Source organism: Salvelinus sp. IW2-2015, unplaced genomic scaffold (assembly GCF_002910315.2).
Source record: "Salvelinus sp. IW2-2015 unplaced genomic scaffold, ASM291031v2 Un_scaffold136, whole genome shotgun sequence".
Classification (NCBI taxonomy): Eukaryota; Metazoa; Chordata; class Actinopteri; order Salmoniformes; family Salmonidae; genus Salvelinus; species Salvelinus sp. IW2-2015.
In genome coordinates, this window is record NW_019942520.1 from 160,144 (window position 1) to 182,569 (window position 22,426).

The 22,426-nt window shown below is 41.3% G+C and overlaps 1 protein-coding gene across 1 annotated transcript in view; it reads left to right on the forward strand.

The window, feature by feature from the left end:
- The first annotated feature begins 1,530 nt into the window (after positions 1–1,530).
- Positions 1,531–22,426, forward strand: part of LOC112068164 (caskin-2-like) — a 49,886-nt gene continuing 28,990 nt past the window's right edge. The window contains exons 1-2 of the mRNA XM_070438058.1: positions 1,531–1,848; positions 5,796–6,380. Coding sequence (XP_070294159.1) covers positions 6,287–6,380 — 94 coding nt within the window. The 5' untranslated portion in view covers positions 1,531–1,848; positions 5,796–6,286. The remainder of the gene's footprint in view (positions 1,849–5,795; positions 6,381–22,426) is intronic.

The window sequence follows — 22,426 nt, forward strand, 5'->3', positions numbered from 1 at the left end:
TGCACATTTTTTTCTGTCAGATAAACACTCCAAAACAGCCTACCCGACTGTTTGTAGGCGTCCACATGGTCCTAAAGCACACTGTTGCCTTGTTTTGTATCACATTCCAATGATTAAACTGGGGGGGACAAAAATTATATTTTAGAATGTGGGTGGGGACATGTCCACCTGGTACCCAGTGAAAACGACTCACTGAAGATGCATTATGTGGTTCTCATGAAGTGTCAGTTCACAATATGAAATGATCTTCTTGTCTTTTCTCTCAAGCCTATGGCTTCAGCGCCTTGGACTACAAGTACCCAAACTACTACTCCGACAAACAACACTCACCAATTGTATTTGTCATCAATCATGATTATATAAAGGAGATGAAAACATGGAAGAAGTTCCATGACAAAAAAATTATCAAACTGTACATTGGAAAGGGACATGTGGATAACTGAATATGAAAATATCATCCTTAGACTTGTATTATTCACTATACATTTTTTATCGCTGCATTTTCATTTTACATAGATGTTACAGATAAAACCCAATGTATCCTCAGATGACTCAAAACTCAAAGTAATTTCAGTGTTGAATGCACTGAGTGGTTCTGAAAGAGTGCAATGAGCCAAGGACATAGGAGGCATTGTAACACTCACTCCCACTCATGTTTGAGTTTGCTACCTAGACAGAACATTCTTTGAGTGATGCAAGATTGTGTTAAAATTGCAAAGAATGGTTAACATTTTTAAATTCTAGAATTAATCTGTTTCTGATAGTTTATTCGCCCTGTAAGAGAAGCTATGCATGATTCATTGTTTAAACAAGACTAAAATACATGTCTTTCATTGTCGTACTTTTGAAAGCACACTGCAGCGGTCCATTTGATTTGAGTGCAACGGGTGTGTTACTTACGATACCCCGTCTTACCAGCAGGTGTCACTAAAACCTAACAACTTCGAACTGTGGACCGTTTTATTTATGTTTCCTTGACTACATACACAAACTCCTTTCCAAACCCTATCAGAGCAATTTAATGCCACTTGGATTGCGCGGCTTTCGAATATTTCTACACAGTAAACCCGACCTAAGACCTTGTCTTGTCTACTATGGACATCTTAATTCTAGCACCAATAAATTATAACTTTAGCCTAACTACTGATACAGAGTGCAAGGGTCTAGACTGGGGTCTAGACTTTTTGTTTTCTTTGTTCTAYTGTATTATTGACTGTATGTTTTGTTTATTCCATGTGTAACTGTGTTGTATGTGTCGAATTGGTATGCTTTATCTTGGCCAGGTCGCAGTTGCAAATGAGAACTTGTTCTCAACTAGCCTACCTGGTTAAATAMAAGTGAAATAAAATAAAATTTAAAAAGAGTCAGATATTTGTTCACTCCCCTAATGATTAAGGATAGTATGGGAGCATGGTAATCTGATCCTGGATCTGTGTTTTAATTCGCGACGAAGTTCTCCACCAGAGTTTTGATGCGTGTGGAGGCGGAGCCAAACTGTTGGATCCGCGCGCTTCGCTCTAGGTCGCAGAGGGATTTGGCGAAAGATATGTCCTCCTAACGCAGGGACAATTCAGGCGAATTATCTTTCAGGAATTGTCTGTCTGGCGCGAATGACAGGATTTTATTTACTGGAAGCTAAATAAGATTTAACTGAATAATGTCAGTTAGACTTTCAATAATGTATCTAAACGTTGTCTGGATTATGTGTTGCCAGTAGCAGCATAACTTCTTCATACAGGCAGATTCCATTGAGTCTACAAGCACCTGACTCGCTGAGCACTACACCCTGGCTTCAACGCTTCACCAGTCCAAGGTCAAGGACCGCATAACATCTGTCAACATTTTCTGGTGAGTTTGTATTTTCCCTCTTCGTTCGGTTATTATTGAGTGGTCTTGCAAGACCACAAATCAAAAAGCACTTGATTAGGTGAAACGTCCGGGAACCCGGAGGAGAGATTTGAAAACCACTGATCTGTTTATGTTTCAAGATAGATGGGTACACCTGCTTGTCAATAGTACCCTATATAGCTGGCTATCTCAGGTTTGTTTTAAGGCCAGTTTGTTTCACTAACTACAGGGACGCAATCTAGYTAACAACACTGTGTTTAGTTACAAATGTTTCTACATGTGCCTCCCTCATGGACAGCTGCTGATTTAAACTATGATGTGACGTTATGACACCCTCTAAACCAGGGTTTCTTAAACTCTGTTTGATTAAACTCCGTTTTGTTTTTTGCCCTAACACTACACAGCTGATTCAAATAACCAACTCATCATCAAGCTTTGATTATTTGAATCAGCTGTGTCGTGTCAGGGCAAAAAACGAAACGTGCAGGGGGGTGTCGAGTTTGGGAAACCCTGGTCTAAACTGTGAGTACTGGGCTTGGTGTCAATCCATAGGACAGTCATTTGCTAGCTGGCAAGCAAGGTGCCTGACCAGTTTTAAATTAGTGGCTCATCATGGCACGAATGAAAGGCGTTAAGCTACTACTAGCTGGTCGGGCTCCCGAGTAGCGCAGCGGTCTAAGGCACTACATCTCAGTGCTAGAGGCGTCAATACAGACCCTGGTTCAATTCCAGGTATCAGGTACCAGGTATCACCAGGTATCACAACCGGCCGTGATTGGGAGTCCCATAGGGCAGCACACAATTGGCCCAGCCAAGTTCAGAGATCATATAGCCTAACTTCTGAATGGAGTTAAAATGGTTTCATGACTGCTTCCTTACATGATGTCATCTCCCTTCACATAAGTGTAGCCTAAAATAGCACGATATTATCATCAAAGCTGATCTGATCTGATGTGTACAATAACCTATCACAGTGTTGTATAGGCTAGATGTAGTTAGCCCCTCAACCTGATGGTAAACAGAAGCCCTGCTGTAGACAGAGACACCAATAACAGCTCCTCCTTCTAACTCGTTGTTGTGCCATTATGTCCCAGCACAAGCTTTCAGAAGAATGGGGGAAAAAAATGTCATTGAATGGGATAGAGTAAAATAGAAAGAATAGATTATTGTCCTTGTGAATGAAAATTATTTGCCAGGTGACAAAGAAAAAGTACCCACATTCAGTTGTCATGACAGATTTTCTTTTGTCATTATACAAATGAAAACGTATTTGTCACATGTGCCAAATACAACAGGTATACAACCTTACAGTGAAATGCGTACTTACAAGCCCTTAACCAACAATGCTTTAAGAACTTAAAAAAGATAAATAAACAAGTGTTAAGTAAAAWWTTTWAAATAAAGTAACAAATAATTGTACAGCAGCAGTAAAATAATAAGCGATGCCATATACAGGAGGTACTGGTACAGAGTCAATGTGCGGGGGCACCGGTACAAAATGCAGTCTGTTTATTCTAGTCTCTCTTTCTCTCTTTTTTCCAAAGCAAGTCAAATAAACTCTCGCTCTCTCTCAACCCCCTTCTGTCTGTCTGTGTTTATTTCTCCACTTTTTCTTTTCATCACTCTCTCATTTGTTTTTTCCCAGAAGATCTCCTGTTTTAATTGGGGCTGGGTGGCTACAGCTCTGTGTTCGTTGTCTGATGTGCCTCATCTCATTCACTTGCAGCTGCACACAAACCCCCCACCAAAATGTTTTTTATTTTTATATAAAGTACCAGTCAAAAGTTTGGACACCTCATTCAAGGGTTTTTCTTTATTTTTACTGTTTTCTACATTGTAGAATAATAGTGAAGAGACAAACTATGAAATAACACATATGGAAACATGTGGTAACCAAAAAAGTGTTAAACAAATCAAAATATATTTTACATTTTAGTTTCTTCAAATAGCCACCCTTTTCCTTGACGACAGCTTTGCACACTCATGGTATTCTCTCAACCAGCTTCATCTGGAATGCTTTTCCAACAGTCTTGAAGGAGTTCCCACGTATGCTGAGCACTTGTTGGCTGCTTTTCCTTCATTCTGCAGTCCAACTCATCCCAAACCATCTCAATTGGTTGAGGTCGGGGCATTGTGGAGGCCAGGTCATCTGATGCAGCACTCCATCACTCTCCTTCGTGGTCAAATAGCCCTTACATAGCCTGGTGGTGTGTTGGGTCATTGTCCTGTTGAAAAACAAATGATAATCCCACTAAGCACTAACCAGATGCGATGGCGTATCGCTGCAGAACGCTCTGGTAGCCATGCTGGTTAAGTGTGCCTTGAATTCTGTTACTAATAAATTAGTAACACCAGCAAAGCACCCACACACCATCACACCTCCTCCATGCTTCACGGTGGGAACCACACATGCGGAGATCATCCGTTCACCTACTCTGTGTCTCACAAAGACACGACGGTTGGAACCAAAAATATCATATTTGGACTCATCAGACCAAAGGACAAATTTCCACCGGTCTAATGTTCATTGCTCGTGTTTCTTGGACCAAGCAAGTCTCCTCTTCTTATTGGTGTCCTTTAGTAGTGGTTTCTTTGCAGCAATTCGATCATGAAGGCCTGATTCACGCAGTCTCCAATGAACAGTTGATGTTGAGATGTCTGTTACTTGAACTCTGAAGCATTTATTTGGGCTGCAATTTGAGGCTGGTAACTCTAATGAACTTATCCTCTGCAGCAGAGGTAACTCTTGGTCTTCCATTCCTGTGGCGGTCCTCATGAGAGCCAGTTTCATCATAGCGCTTGATGGTTTTTGCGACTACACTTGAAGAAACTTTCAAAGTTCTTGAAATTTTCCGTATTGACTGACCTTCATCTCTTAAAGTAATGATGGACTGTTGTTTCTCTTTGCTTATTTGAGCTGTTCTTGCCATAATATGGACTTGGTCTTTTACCAAATAGGGCTATCTTCTGTATACCTCCCCTACCTTGTCACAACACGGATTGGCTCAAAGGCATTAAGAAGGAAAGAAATTCCACAAATTATTTAACAAGGCACACCTGTTAATTGAAATGCATTCCAGGTGACTACCTCATGAAGCTGGTTGAGAGAATGCCAAGAGTATGCAAAGCTGCCAAGGCAAAGGGTGGCTACTTTGAAACAAATTAAAATATATTTTAGATTCTTAACACTTTTTTTTTTTGGTTACTACATGATTCTATATGTGTTATTTCATAGTTTTGATGTCTTCACTAGTATTCTACAATGTAGAAAATAGTAAAAATAAAGAAAAACCCTGGAATGAGTAGGTGTGTCCAAATGTATGACTGGAACTATATATTTATTATTATAATTTAAAAAATGCTTTTTTTTAACCTTTTTTCTCCTGGATATTTTTTATCCCCTTAGTGCTGCTGCATGGCTTTGTCCTCTGTGATGTAGCATTAAGGGAACGGGATTAAGATGCAGTCACTTCTGCCTTCTACGACGCATTCCTAATGTCACCCTAATCCCTATGTTACGTACTACCTTAGGAGAATTGGCAATTGGAGTTCCAGACAGCTCCAAGGGAGAAAAAAAAACAGTTGAGGGGAAAGTGGAAGGAGWAAAGGAGATGTATTCCGGCATGGAATGATCCTCAGGTAACCATGGTGGAAGAGCTTCCTGAGTGAAATAATGGTTTTAGAATGACACCATCCTTAATTAGTTTGTAGTAACAACCTGTAATAACACACTTATACCAATAGAATATTTAGAGGGGATTTCATCCTTGATAAAGTCATTTTTGTTTATCATTTACATTGCTGTATACTTGGAATGTAGTTGAGTACTAGCCTAGCAGTGCATTGGCTCCACACTGAGCTTTGCAAGTGGTTTCATTGAATGGTAGTAAATTCTCAGCTCGTGAAGGCATGTCTCTGTTTTCTAATGGCAGGTTCTACTGTTCCAGGTTGGCGGACACAGAGGAGAACCCGAAACACACCCAGCCCTGAGGACAAGTAGACTACGCGACACACCCTGCCCTGAGGACAACTCCAGAAATACTGCATTTTAATTTAGACCAGGACAGACAACAACCAGAACCCCACACACAAACACACTCTGGAAACAAACCGACCAACAAAAAGGCAGAGGAACAACAACCAACTACCCCAATTTATCTCACCATCTCACCCAGCTGGTGCCTAGGCTCACCCAGTTAATAACAATGGTCTGGTCTGTTCCTATCTGATTGACACAGACTGACTGACTGTCCGGCTGGTTTGGGTGTTTTGTGACGCTCCTCTATACGTTCATCATCATTGTATCTGATTTTGAAGAGCTGAAGGACCCACCATGCACCTGACTGTGTGAAGTTGAGCCCTCGACTGCCAAGGACCACAGACTACTGACCTCGTAAGGGCCGTGTGTGCTCACTGGCCGCTTGTGTGGTGGTCGATCATGGGTAAGGAGCAGGACCTCCTGGTGGCAGTGAAGAGTGGAGACATCCTCCTGGCCCACAAACTCCTGGCCAAGGTCACATACAACAAAACCAGTGAGTACCTAGACACACACACACTTACCTGCTTTCCCGTTCAATTCCTGATGCTGCCTGTGTTTGTTTTCAGAGCATGTGTATCTGTTGGCTTGATGTAATGCACAGCAGAGGATAGTATGGGAGATTGAAACKGTGATTGCCTGTCCCTTATTCGAGTGGTACTATTCTCTGTATCAAGGGAAACTTTTTTTAACATGGCAGTATCAGGTTCAACCATCCACCACAACCAGTGATCGATTTAACGGTCAGACAATTTGAAGTTAAAATTAGTCAAACCCCACAACAACATGACTTAGTCTCCAAAAACAAGACGCTGGTACTAGGGCTGTGATTGTCATGGAATTTGGGATGACATTAATTGGCTGGCAACGTGACCGCGGTCACCGTAATAACCGTTCAGTGGGGGGACGTATCCTCTCCTCTGCTCTTGACTGCCATAGAAATGGAATGAATAGAATGGGCATCCCCATTCAAGTCAACAATGTCATAATGGGTGGACTGGAGGCCATTGCGAGTGTACCCATAGAAGCAAAGCAGGAGGTAAAAATGCTAAAATATGTGCTATGATTTGTTCATTCAACTCAACTGGCATTCCAAAAAGTTAATTCCATTGCACGAGCCACATCACTTAACATCATTTGAATGAACATTCTACATTACCATAGAAATGATTGCATCACAATACAAGGCAGCCATTGCTAGTGTACGTATGAGGTTCCAATTTCATTCTGTTTCTATATGTGTGCTGCTGCTGCATTGTGGGGGGTGTTGCCTAGGCAACTGAAGACTAGTTTGCTGTTTCAGCAAGTAGCAACAATGTTTCATCACGTTGTTAAGAGTCCATGTTACCGCAGCAACAGACTCAAACCGCACGAATACCCGGCTGTTCGTTCCACACAATTGTATAATTTTTKGGGTATTTTTTATTTTCATTACGGTGTTCATCCATAACCATTGGTTACACGGTTATATAGTAGTTGTGCCAGCCTTAGCTGGTACAGTACAATACATGTCTCGAATGCCACCATATTCCCTATATATTGCACTACTTTTGACCGAAGTCCCCTGGTCAAAAGTAGTGTACTGTATAGTGAATAGGATGCCATTTGGGATGCACCCTCCGTGTGGGTTTGGAGCTTCAGTGTTACTTATTTGTATAGATTCCTGTCAAACAGATCGCAAGATTAGCCCAGCGTATCATTGTTGCTAATGACAGTGTTCTCCTTAAACCCTTCCCTCTCTCTGCGAAACTTCTTTGTTGCTGTTATCTGCCTGTGCTGTGCTTTCATCATGGCTGCTCTGCTCGGAGGCAGGCTCAGAGGAACACGGGCTGCTCTGCTCGGAGGCAGGCTCAGAGGAACACGGGCTGCTCTGCTCGGTGGCAGGCTCAGAGGAACAAGGGCCTGGCAGAGACGCATGGCATGGGGTTAGCGTTATCCCTACACATCATGACACGCTGCTAATGCCTTTCAACAGTCAAACACTTATGGGCTAAATGTTTCAAAGCTCTGGAAAATAAATTATAGGCCTAGTTGTTGCATTCATTTCTTCATTTGCTGTGCGATTTTATTTTGCTTCACCAACTTTCTGGATGTAACTCTACCCTGAATGTAAAAATAGGCTTCTTTCTGGTGCGTTGCAATGCTTGCTTTACGATCCCTTCCCAACGATGCAGAGTATTCAAATAAAAATAGTAACACAAGGAATAAAATACACAGTGGAGCTTTTATACAGGAAGTACCAGATCAGTGTACAAGGTATTTGAGGTCGTACATGAAGGCAGGGTAAAGTGACTAGGCATCAGGATAGATAATAAGGTATTTGAGGTAGATATGTACATGAAGGCAGGGTAAAGTGACTAGGCATCAGGATAGATAATAATAAGAGTCAAATTAAAAACTGAGCAGCAGCAGCAATTGATCTGCCAGTGTGCGTATGTGTGTGGGTGTTTGTATGCACACTGAGTACTCCAAACATTAGGAACACCTTCCTAATATTGAGTTCCACCCCCTTTTGGCCTCAGAACAGCCTAAATTCGTCGGGGCATGGACTACAAGATGTCGAAAGCGGTCTACAGGGATGCTGGCCCATGTTGACTCCAATGCTTCCCACAGTTGTGTGAAGTTAGCTGGATGTCCTTTGGGTGGTGGACCATTCTTGATACACAAGGGAAACTATTGAGGGTGAAAAAACCCAGCAGCGTTGCAGTTCTTGACACCGGTTCTTGACACCGGTGCGCCTGGCACCTACTACAATACCCTGTTCAATGGTACTTACCTTTTTTTGTCTAGCCCGTTCACCCTCTGAATGGCACTCATAGGGCTGTTGTGGTGACCATATTTCCGCCACACCGGCAGTCAGGAATCATGACCGTAGTAAAATTCCACGTGACCATTGAGTCCTCTTAAGCAGAACCCAACTTGCTAATAGCTATCAGGTCCTAATTACTTGGTTCTCAGCTATTGTTCCTCTAACCACTCTGACATCGAATGCAATTGATAATCACATCAAACGCATATCATCAAAACAGTAGGCCTACAGTACCTCACTATAGTACTTTTAAAACTCACCTCACTGATGATCAATTTGAAGACAGAAGTTCAACAGCAGGTTGAAACTGTGTGTAAAACATGGTTGTTGATGTTTCAAATCCTAACACAAGGAAATGGACAGCACTTTCTACGGTGATGATTCATTAGAAACACCCATATTAGAGCATATGCATAGGCTTATGAGCACACGCACAGTTTTAATTTTAATTTTTTATTCTGCTGTTATGCAATACATTGCCTACCGCATATTACGCATGGCAGAAAAACATAAAACCAAACAGATTTTAAGATGTCTTTGGTACATTATTGGTCTAGCCTATACTAAAGAAAAAAAAATGGAGTAATCTCCTTTTGAGTTGTGGACTGTATTATTAAGTATATTGGATRGACTGGTTACCTTACCTCTCCAACATATCTATCCATGAGTCTGGGAGAGAACATATAGCCCAAGGCGATGCTGTTGGTTCATTGATKGTGCAGGGTGGCGTACAATTAGCCTACAATTTGTGAATTTGTATTTGATTATGAATGGCCTAGTAATAGGGCATTTAAAAAAAATAAACATAAATAATAGGCTGACACATTACCTTTTTAGCTACAGAATATCTCACCACCGTGCGTTTACTTCTCCTTTATTCCTTTCTCCAGCACGCAGAGGGGCTGTCGAGTTTTGTGATATTAGTTTCGTTGCGAAAACATGTTACTATCGATGTTGCCGAACACAGATTTTATTTGGTTTCACAAATTAAGCACTGAGCAGAGAGACCTGCCTCCTGTCGGGGCAGAGAGAGTATGCTCCTCAAACAGGAATATCACCTGTCGGGGCAGAGAGAGTACGCTTCCTCAAACAGGAATATCACCTGTCGGGGCAGAGAGAGTATGCTCCTCAAACAGGAATATCACCTGTCGGCAGAGAGAGTATGCTCCTCAAACAGGAATATCACCTGTCGGGGCAGAGAGAGTATGCTCCTCAAACAGGAATATCACCTGTCGGGGCAGAGAGAGTATGCTCCTCAAACAGTGGTTGATTCGTGGAGTGAAGTAAGTGTTATTTATTCCTCAGCTGCTTCTATTAAACACATCCTCTATAAAACCCAAGTAGCCTACAAAACGGACCAATGGGAAGGCGTGAGGCCTCCATTCGCTATTGGAGTGCATACAGATGACGTATTATTTCCCCTGACACTGTTCTCATCTATTTCATAATGGGCCTTTCTAAATCTAAACAAATGTTATCTATTAGTAAAGACAAGATTCAATTGAGAGTAGTCTGATTGGTGTAAATATGATCACCTGATAAGAACATCTGTTTGGCAACCAACCACAGTAAAAGCGCAAGCTTTTTTTTTTTTTGCTACTTTCTGAAATCGTCAATAGCAACCCATATATGTTTTGATTTCTAAAACATTCTAAGGTTTGTATCATTCACAACTAAAGTTACTAAATAACTCAATYTAGCATATAGGASCTGTTTCAAATGATMAYTTTTACGCTCAAAGTAGCCACTTCATATGCGCGGTCGCTCCGGAATGGGGAAAATTATCCTTTCTATTTTATTCAGTTAAATTATATTCTTCTTACTATAAAATCTTATAAAATAGAATGGCACAGGACTTAAGCATATCTTGTTGGCTAAATGAACAAGCCTACAGCCTATGGAATGGAGCATAGCCAGATAACATAGGCCTTGAGTAGGCCAACTCATATTCTGTTCTTCTGAAATGCATCGTCTTCATATCATGTTTCTTTAGCCCCGACTAAAATAATGGATTTATTGTGATAGTGTGTATTAAATTGATTTGTTAGACTTGTTTAAATGTAGATGTTCCAATGGCGCACGTCAGCGGCTTGTATTTGTGGAKGCCTGGAGATGCTAACAGTGTTTGTTAATTAACTGTCAGTTACTGTGAGACCGGCAGTCTTTTGCATGACAATAACCGGCTGACAAAAGTGGATTTAAAAGATGACGTCAATAAGGGATCATAGCTTTCACCTTGATTCACCTAGTTATTCTATGTCATGGAAAGAGCAGGTGTTCCTAATGTTTTGTATAGTCTAGTGTGCGTGTAGTAGAGTCAGTGCAGATACTTCCTGTACCATTTTTAATTGACTATTTAGCAGTCTGGCTATTTAGCACTCTTATGGCTTKGGGGTAGAAGCTGTCTCGGAGCCTGTTGGTTCAAGAGCTGATGCGCCGGTACCATTTGCCAGATGGTACTACAGTGAACAGACTATGGCTTGGGTGGCTGGAGCCTTTGGCAAAATCTCGGGCCTTCCTCTAACACTGCCTGATATAGAGGTCTTGGAAGGCAGGGATGCTTGATACTAGTGTTGGAGTCGTGCGTGGCTACACAGTTGTGGGTGAAAATTGATTACAGGAGGGGACTAAGCACACACCCCTGAGAGGCCCCCGTGTTGTGGGTCAGCGTGGCGGAGGTGGTGTTGCCTACCCTCACCACCTGGGGGCGGCCCCTCAGGAAGTCAGTATCCAGTTGCAGAGGGAGGGGCTCAGTCCCAGGATCCTTAGCTTAGTGATGAGCTTGGAGGGCACTATGGTGTTTAAACGCTGGAGGTAGTCAATGAATAGCATTCTTACGTAGGTGTTCCTTTGTCCAGGTGGAAAAGGACAGTGTGGAGTGCAATAGAGATTGTGTCATTTGTTGGGGCGGTATGCTAATTGGAGTGGGTCTGGGATGATGGTGTTGTGAGCCATGACCAGACTTCCAAAGCATTTCATTGCTACAGATGTGAGTGCTACGTGGCGTTCTTGGGCAGAGGGACTATGGTCTGGGTCAGGGAGAARTTGAAAATGTCAGTTAAAAAAACTTGCCACCTGGTCAGCACATASTCTGAGTAGGCGTCCTGGTAATCCGGCCTTGTCAATGTTAACCTGTCTACACTACGGGACAGAAATAACCTATAGGGAGGTCAGAGACCTGGCAGTGTGGTGCCAGGACAACAATCTCTCCCTCAACGTCAGCAGTACAAAGTAGCTGATTGTGGACTACAGGAAACAGAGGCCCGAGCACTCCCCCATTCACATTGACGAGGCTGTAGTGGAGAGGGTCCAGAGCTTCAAGGTCCTCTGTGTCCGCATCACTAAAAGCCAATTTATACTYGATCAGGAAAATGTGGTTGGAGGCTTCGTATGGAGGGTGTGACGCAATTGCGTAGCCTGCGGAGGCATACAGAGGCATCGCTGTGCACATCACAAATGTTGTGACAATGCGGAGGGCTCCGTATAGCTCCGCATTGACATGATTGGTTGGTAGGTGAGGGCGGGTGGGAGGTCCTGTATAAACACAMAACTCACTTCCTTGACCACTTTCTACACAAACGGTTCTGCTCTGCTCCAAGAAGCACAAAAAGTAGGTTTGCTCTGACAACACCTCTTCCCCTTCWGGAAGTTGAAAAGATTTGGGATGGGCAGACCCTTAAAAAGTTCTACAGCTGCACCATTGAGAGCATATTGACTGGCTGCATCACCGCTTGGTATGGCAACTGCTTGGCATCCAACCATAAGTCCCTACATAGGGTAGTGCGTACGGCCCAGTACATCACTGGGGCCGAACAGTGGCAGGGGAAATAATACGTCATCTGTATGCACTCCAATAGCGAATGGAGGCCTCACGCCTTCCCAGTGGTCCCTGCCATCCAGGACCTATATACTAGGCGGTGTCAGAGGAAGGCCCTAAAACATTGTCAAAGACTCCAGCCACCCAAGTCATCGACTGTTCTCTCTGCTACTGCACTGCAAGCGGTACCGGGGGGCCAGGTCTAGGACCAAGTGGCTCTTGAACAGCTTCTACCCCCAAGCCATAAGACTGCTGAACATTTCAGCATAAGACTACCTGTACTATTTGCGTTGACCCCATTTCAGTTTTTTGTTGTTGTTGTTGTTGCACTGGCTCTATTTACACTAACTTGACTCACCTACACACTACACTCACACCAACACATACACACACACATACTACACTGACACTCCCAACACACACACACACACACACACACATACTATACTGACACTCCCAAAACACACATACTACACACATACAACACACACTCACACTACATATGCTCACACAAAACACACACAATGTGTCCCTTCCCAATGTCATCACCATTGACGATACACACACATACAGTACCAGTCAAAAGTTTAGATACACCTACTCATTCAAGTTTTTATTAAATTTTTTACTATTTTCTACATTGTAGAATAATAGTGAAGACACCAAACTATGAAATAACACATATGGTTACCAAAAAATGTAGTAACCGAAAAAGTGTTAAACAAATCTAAATATATATTTGAGGTTCTTCAAAGTAGCCACCCTTTGCCTTGATGACAGCTTTGCACACTCTCCCTGTCATCACCATTGACCCTAGTAGAGGGGTTGAGGATGTGGTCAATGTGAGGTCGTTCATCAGTGCAGTAGTGTTGTAAGACGGCTGTCCCTGTCCTGATTAGTGACTACTGAAGTTGAATTGTATGCCTATTGATTAAGATGTAAAGGCTCTATTTGTAAGTACGTGTGTGTGCGCGCGCATGCGGTGGTCCTGCAGTGGGGTCTTGTCAGGACCAGCCTCAGTATCAGGGCCAACCTATAAGTTATATTGTTGCCATGGCGCCCTACTAGCAGCTATTTTTAGTTTTTTTAAATATTTGAGTTTTTATTGCATATCTGGTGGTTTTGAGCCACATATTTGCAGATTGACTGGCAGGTTAACACTTTTTTATTGTCTTGGCTAGCTAGCTAGCTTTTGTTTTGAAAAATGTATCTGGACACAGCGCCACATTTTTTTTGTTTCACCTGGCTGCCAATTCCTGATCTTTTGAGAACATCATTTGAGGAGTGGCCTGAAGCGTGAGAGGAATGGGAGGTGGAGGAATACAGCAGTGCTGAGGCTTGTAGTGAGGACGACTGGCTACTATTCTGAACGTTGTGTGGTGATCTTTCTGGCGCCCAGAGCTGCTGAGGCATCGCCCAAGTTGGTGTTACACAGAGTGGAAGAGGAGAAGTCCAGTGGCTATAAGACTCAGGCTGGTTCCCAGACTTGCCCTCCTACAAGTTCATCAGCAGACTCCATCACCATCATGATCCTCTACATCTTCGGAGGATGCAGCTTTCAAAGACTTAGCCTCTATTGGTCAAACTGTCATGATATTTTCCATGTCTTTTTTTTTTTGCTCTTGAGCTTTGAGATTCTATGAAAAGCGCTGTAGAAATGTCATCATTACTTTAGCCAGGCAGATGGAGAGAGACCACCAGAGCACTGACTGGACTCAGGGCTGGAGGAGGGGTCAGAGGTCACGGGGTTAGAGGAGGATCAAGGACATGGGGTCAGAATGGTCAACAGGAAAGACGTAGGTCTCTTACGGGGATGTGACATCATATAATTTTGGACGACAGTAATTGACCARCCAAATGACCGCGGTCTTTGTAATAGCTGTTCCGCACTGCATGTGCTGCCATAGAAATATAATGAGTAGAACAGGCGTCCCCATTCAAGTCTTTACATTTTTATTTTATTTTTTATTAACAGTAACATGCAAAACATAAACATAACAGCCAGAGGGATTCCACAAAGAAATGATAAAAAAATAAAAAAAATAAAACTAATCCACATTATATCAATTCAAATACAGACATAAAGCGAATAAAAAAATAAAAAAACGTTTTGTATATGTTTTAAAGACTCTAAATAGTTTTCCAAATCAGATTTAAAAAAGCCCTTTTTCTTAATTTATCTTCATAAATGTTGATTTGTGTATGAACATTTTTCCTAATAAAATAAAGAGATTTATGACATACTCACGTTCAATTGTGGAATCGGTGTAGTAAAATAATGTCAAACTTAGACATTTCAATGGTTGTATGCAATTTGAGGCCAAGATATAGTTTTACGTCAGTCCAGAACACTTCACTATATAAACAATGACAGAATAAGTGTTCAATAGAATCAGTTTCTAGTTCACAACAACTGCATTCACTGGTATCATCAGGTATATATTTAGAAATCAAGCTATTACACGGATAGAATCTATGGATAATCTGAAAGGAGATCTCCTTTACTTTATTGGTCACCATACATTAGTGTGGAGTCAGCCAAGCACGACGCCAGTTTACATCAAACGATGAAGCCCAACGAAATATTGCAGAGGGAATAGACTTCCTGTAGAAAATATCCCTTAATAAACGATTGTTGAATTTCGTATCTAGTAGACCAATGCCATTCACCTGGATATCGCTTACAATCGGAGATATTCCAAAATATGCATTATTCTGATGTAAAGTTTTTATCCCACTAGGTATAGCTTTAATAACAGTGTCATATTCCTTGCATGAAACCTCAAAGTAGTATCTTTCCATAAATCCTTTCAGTGTAAATAGATTCCCACTAATATTAACTAATTGGCTGACAAGGACAATGTTTTTCGAGAACCAGTTACGGTAAAATAACATCTTGTTTCAATGTAATATCAACCCATTGTTCCATATAAAACATTTATGAGGTGAAAAGTTGTGCTTATACAACAAAGCCCAGCACATTAAAGCCTGCTTGTGAAAAGCCACCAGTTTCACAGGGAGTTTACCCACAATATATGGACATTGTAGTAAAAAATTAAGCCCTCCGAACGTCTGAAAATCTAAATGAGGAATAATATTCCAGAAACTAGGAGGATTTTTTAATGTACCTTTTTAATCCAGTTGACCTTTGATATCTGATTGAAGAGAGTGGAGTCTAAGACATTTAGAACGCCATCACAAACCCTGTTGGTGATAACATCTCTCTTTATCTTATGTGGCTTGTTTTTCCATATGAAGTTGTACAAAAGCCTATCTAAGGTACAGCAAGTGGATTTGGGAATGTCAAAAGATAGGATGCACGAGATAGCCACTCAGCTTTGGACAAAAGCACTCTTCCTTGAAGACTTAAATCCCTCCCTAACCATGAGGATCTTTTTTTGTTGTTGACAGATTCAGTTACAAGGTTCAAATTAAGATAATTCACAGCCTTAAGATTTTTGGTGATCTTTACACCGAGGTAGGTTACAGTAACTTTTTCAGAGATGTTACAATCTGCTGGATTGACAGCTCCTTTCAAAACAAACATCTCACATTTGGTAAGATTTAATGCCAAACCTGAGATTTTGGAGAACTGCTTCACGATATCCCAATGCTATCACAATTTTTGACACATTTTTCAAAAAAAGTGAGGTGTCATCTGCCAGTTGGATATCTTGATCTCTCTGGCTGGAATGTAATGCCTTCAAATAGACTTTTATGAACTAATGAGCATAAATTTGAGATACTAACAAAAAATAAATGTGAAATTGGACAACCTGTTCGTATTCCTTTGTGAATGTTAAACCTTGAGGATGTTCCATGACAGAGTTTGATACAGCTTTGCCACCATTACACAGAGTTTCTTAGCATCAACAAAAAAAACAAAAAATTCAAATGGTTAAGACAATCAAAGATAAAATTGTGACTTACTGTATCAAATGCTTTCTGAAATCCCAAAATAGGATAACTTCTTATGGCTGCAGGGGCAGTATTGAGTAGCTTGGATGAAAGGTGCCACAGAGTGCCCAGAGTAAACGGCCTGCTCCTCAGTCATAGTTGCTAATATGCATATTATTATTAGTATTGGATAGAAAACACTCTGAAGTTTCTAAAACTGTTTGAATTATGTCTGTGAGTATAACAGAACTCATATGGCAGGCAAAAACCTGAGAAGTTCCACTCCTGTTTGGATTTTTTCTGAGGGTGGCAGATTTTCAACCAAGCTCTCATTGAAATTACAGGAGATATGGATGAGTTTTCACTTCCTACGCCTCCACTAGATGTCAACAGTCAATAAAACTTTGTCTGATGACTAATGTGAAGGGGGCCGAAGGAGACAGGAATTAGTCACACTGCCACGAGCTGACCATGCCCGTCACGTGATAGGCAGCTCTGTTCCCATGCTCACTGAAGTCAATCTAATTCTCCGGTTGGAACGTTATTCAAGATGTATGTTAACAACATTCTAAAGATGATATCAGTACATCATTTGACAAGTTTTACTGACTTATGAACTTTTGGACATTTCGTCACGTTATAGTGGACGTTTTTGTGACTTTGGAATTGTTTACCAAAACGCGCTCACACAAAGTAGCTATTGGACATAATAACGGACATTATCGAACAAATCAAGCATTTATTGTGGACCTGGGATCCTAGACTGCATTCTGATGAAGTTCACAAGGTAAGGAAACATTTATCATGTTTTTCTGGTTCTGTTGACTCCAACATGGCGGCTAATTTAGCTATTGTTCTGAGCGCCGTCTCAGATTATTGCATGGTTTGCTTTTCTGTAAAGTTTTTTGAAATCTGACACAGCGGTTGCATTAAGGAGAGGTATATCTATAATTCCATGTGTATAAACTTGTATTATCATCTACATTATGATGAGTATTCTGTTGAAACGATGTGGCTATGCAAAATCACTTGATGTTTTGGAACTCAGTGAATGTAACGCCAATGAAACCAGATTTTTGATATAATAATGACCTTTATTAATCAAAACATGCATGTATTGGTGTAACATGAAGTCCTATGAGTGTCATCTGATGAAGATCATCAAAGGTTAGTGATTCATTTTATCTCTATTCTGCTTTTTGTGACTGCTATATTTGCTGGAAATGGCTGTGCTTATTGTGGTTTGGTGGTGACCTAACATAATCGTTTGTAGTGCTTTCGCTGAAAGATATTTGAAATCGGACACTTTGGTGGGATTAACAACAAGATTACCTTTAAAATATATAAGACACATGTATGTTTGAGGAATTTTAATTATGAGATTTCTGTTTTGAATTTGGCACCCTGCACTTTCACTGGCTGTTGTCATATCGATCCCGTTAGCGGGATGCAGCCATAAGAGGATAAACAGGGAAGTCATCCAATAGATCACAATACTCAACCAAGTCTAACACCAGCCTCAGATTATTAGATATATGGCACCCTTTCATAAACCCTGATTGACATTCATCAATCAGATCATTCAAGCAAGACTTTAACCTTTTTGCGAAGATTAAGGCTATAAATTTGTAGTCGTTGTTTAGGAGTGTGATTGGACGGCAATTATCAATATTTAAGAGATCCTTGTGTGGTTTAGGTATAAGAGTAATAACCCCTTGCTTCAGATAGTTCTCCCTTCCTTATAGCCTCCTTAAAGGTTTCAAGTAAAAATKGTGCTATTTCTTCAGAGAAGGTTTTGTAAAATTCAGAGGTTAATCCATCACAACCTGGARATTTGTTATTTTTTAACTGAGCAACCCYWTACTGGATGTCCATAATGGATMAATCTTGACAACAAGACCGATTTTAAATTCTTCACTAACCGAATTAACATTCTCTATAGAATCAAGGAGATCCTTAGTCAYTCAAATTGTTATCTAAGGAGTAAAGATTCTCATAAAACTTAGTGGTAAAGTCTGATAACAACTCTCTATCCTCAGTGGTAACCCCATTCATCTTAAGTTTCCGAAGTGTGTTGAGTTCCCCTCTCCTCTTTTCCAAATTTAAAAAAGTATCTGCTGTTCTTTTCACCTTTTTCAATCCATTGTTTTCTGGATCTTATGAAGGATCCTCTAGGCTTTTCCTCATACAATGTATCAAGTTGATTCTGGAAATCATTCAATTTAGCTTCCTCATTAAGATGAAGATGCTCAATCTCTGTGATATCAACAATTGTCTTGAGAGTTCAGCTACCTCACATCTCCTTCTTAAAGCAAGCTGTTTTCCATCAGTAATACAGGCTGAGCGGTTTTTACATTTCAGCAGTTGCCAATATTTCCCATATTCTGCATTAGATGTAGCTAAACTCCAGTAAACAGAAATGAGATTCTTAATCACATTTTTTAAATCATCATGCATTAATAATGAGTTATTTTATTTCCAATAACCACCAGAGTATTTCTTACCATCATTACTGCACATTCTTACAGTCAACCATATGACTTTAAGATGCGTCAGGACTGCAGGCAGTATTTTTACCTCTACAGTGTTGGGCTCAAGACTGGAGGTTTTCACCCACAAAATCAATTCTTGATTGTAGAGAACGATCTCTATTACTCCATGTGTACTGTTTCTCTCCAGGGGTTTTAACTCTCCATATGTCAATTAAGTCCAAGCTTTGGCAGAAATTCACCAACTTGTTCACACCAATGTTAGGCCTATGGGGCAATCTATCAGTCTCATTAGAATAAACAATATTAAAATCGCCACCAACTATAATCTGACTGGATGGATATTTTCTATGAAGACTTTTAAGAATTTCTTCAATTTCCTCTAGAAGTAAGTGATTTGGAGGACCAAAACAGTATCCATATACATTACACAACACACATCATCTGTCCATGTGGTTGATGACCGCTACTAGCCCAATGTCCATTGGAGTCCATTGGAGTCCATTTGAGTAAACAAATTTGTCCCTTTGAAATTGTGTGCTAAAATTGCAACCCCAGCTGAATGATTAGTCCCGTGGGCCAAAAAAATGACATTGCCCCACTGATTTTCCCAATAATTATAGTCCTCTTTGCATGAATGTGTTTCTTGAACGAATACACAATCTGCGTTGCAGTCCTTACAAAAACAAAAAAAAAGCTTTTCTCTTCAACAGGTTTCGTATCCCCCTGGCATTGATTGACATAAACTTCAAGTCCATATCTATAGAATAGAAAACAAAATCCTATGCAATCTCAACTCTACTCTCTCTATAAAAAGTTGCTTCCTATATGTATTAACAGAAGTCTTAACTTGTAAACAGTAACACCATAATTCAAAACTAGAACGCTCAGTTTGCAGTGGGGAAGGAGCTACCTTGTAAACCTACCGGCAGAACAAATCACCCGGTCCTATTTATTTTCCATCCGAAAAAGGCTTTGATTCCCCTGTATCCCCCCTTTCCTTGATTTCGGGCCTGTGGTACAAGAGGCCACCATTTTGCCTTTGCTGCCTTGTCTGCTGCAGTCAAGTCCTTACCGAATCTACATTTTCTCTCTTTCAGAAAGGCGCTTTCCTTTGCTTTCTTCCAAACTGCATCTCTCGCTGTGCGAAAAGCAAACTGGATGATGATCGAGCGGCTGACGATGCCATCTTGTTTCTTCCCAATAYGATGAGCGACATCCACAGCCATATCCATATATCCATCGGGGAAGTCYGGTGCCACAMGGTTACAGATGTCTCTTACTAAGAGCTTCACATTCTCATCCTGGTCCTCGTGGACACCGTAAAGCCGTGGCCCCACCTTCTCCGGTATGGCTCTGCTTCCGATAAGCGCTCCTGCATGTCTGCTATGGTCTTCTCTTGTGCAGTGCATTTCTCAGAAGTAGCAGTGTTAGCAAGTTTAAGCTCTTCGATACTCTTGTATGCATGATTCAGAGAGGTCTCGAGGTCAACTATTTTTSATGTGTTTTCGCGTATCATTTTCTCCAGACCATCGGCTCTTTCGTTTATCTTTGCAGAGACGGCATCGATTACGTTGACCTGTAGCTCGCGCAAAGACAATTCTTTAGGTATCTTTTTGGGTGCAGGACTATTGACTGGATTTTCAGAATCAACCGAATGTCCAGAATCCTSCATTTCTTCTCCCGAGGAGTCAGGTGGTGGTTTTTCTGCAATGTGTAAGTGCTCAGCTAGCAACTGCYTTCTCCTCCCTTTGCTCTTTCGCACATTTTTTTCTTCCATTTCTCAAAGTTTCAGATCAAATTAGTGGTCAACTAAGCGTTGTTCTCTATTGTGTTTACTATAAAMCAAKTTCCGTTAACTTTTATCCCTCTCAAACTTACTKAAATGTAAGGTTACTCGGAGCAAGCTGAAATCTTGTCTGCGCTCGCCGCCATCTTCAGCACCCCTTCTCGTCCCCATTCAAGTCGATGATGACATAATGGGTGGACTGGCGGCTATTGCAAGTGTACCCATAGGAGCAAAGCAGGAAGTAAAAGCAGGAAGTGTACCCATCAATATGTGCTGTTATTTGTTGATTCAACTCAACTGACATTACAAAAAATACATTCCATTCTCATGAGCCACATTAGTTAACATCATTTGAATGAACATTCAAATCAAATGTATTTATGAAGTCCTTTTTACATCAGCAGTCAGTGCTTATACAGAAGCCCAGCCTAAAACCCCAAACAGCAAGCAATTCATCACCATTGAAATTATTGCATCACAATGCCAGACAGCCATTGCGAGTGTACCCATTAGTTTACCAGTCAAATTGCCAGGGTGCTCCTGCATTGTGGGGGGTGTTTGCTAGGCAACCAAAGCATAGTTTGCTACAACACCCTGCTTGTTCCAGCAAGGAGAAACAAAGTTTCATCATGTTGTCAAGAGTCCCATGTTACCGCAGAAACGGACTCAACAGCACAGCTGTCCCGTCTTCAGTCAGCTGTATTTTCATCCATAACCGTCGGTTACACTGTAATAGGGTACTTGTGGCAGCCCTAGCAAGACGGTTGGGCTGAAGGTCTGGAACTCTGAATACATAAGAAATGCGTAGTCCAGGTCAGCTGCAGAGAGAAGGTCAAGGTTGGTGAGGAAGTACAGTCTGGTTGATGGTGGATTGGGGTTCAAACCCATGACACAAGGGATGAGGGCCAGGTAACATAAAGGGTCCAGGTTGTAGGCTACCATAGGGCCGTACACCAGGACTGTGTAGGGGATAGGGTGTCGTTTGGGACTCAGACGTTGTCTGAACCCCTCAGTAAGAGCTGCTATTGACCCAGAGAAGGTCCAACAATGCAAGCACAAGAGAATTGGTGTGGAGGTGGCTGATCCATCATGGTGATAGACACAAACCTCTATTCTACACTGAACAAAAATATGAACGCAACATGCAACAATTTCCCATGAACACGTAATAGTCAAATTATATTGTAAAAGCAGGTAAGCTGGTTCAACTGTTTTTGGCCATTTTCTGGTGGAAAAGTGAGCGGGTCGAGCATAACACGTCAACGCTGTTACCCATAGACAGTCTAGAAATGTTTTAGTACACAGAACAAAAATTATAAACGTAACATGCAACAATTTCTAAGATTTTAATGAGTTACAGTTCATATAAAGAAATCAGTCAATTGAAATATGCCTCATGTAGCTCCTTCGCATAGAGTTGATCAGGCTGTTGATTGTGGCCTGTAGAACGTTGTCCCACTCTTCAATAGCTGTGCGAATTTGCTGGATATTGGCTGGAACTGGAACACGCAGTTGTACAAATCCATCCAGAGCATCCCAAACATGCTCAATGGGTGACATGTCTAGTGAGTATGCAGGCCATGGAAGAACTGGGACATTTTCAGYTTCCAGGAATTGTGCGCAGATCTTTGCGACATGGGGCCATACATTATCATACTGAAACATGAGGTGATGGCGGAGGATGAATGGCACGACAATGGATCTCTTTGAAGTAGCGCTGTGCATTCAAATTGTCATTGGT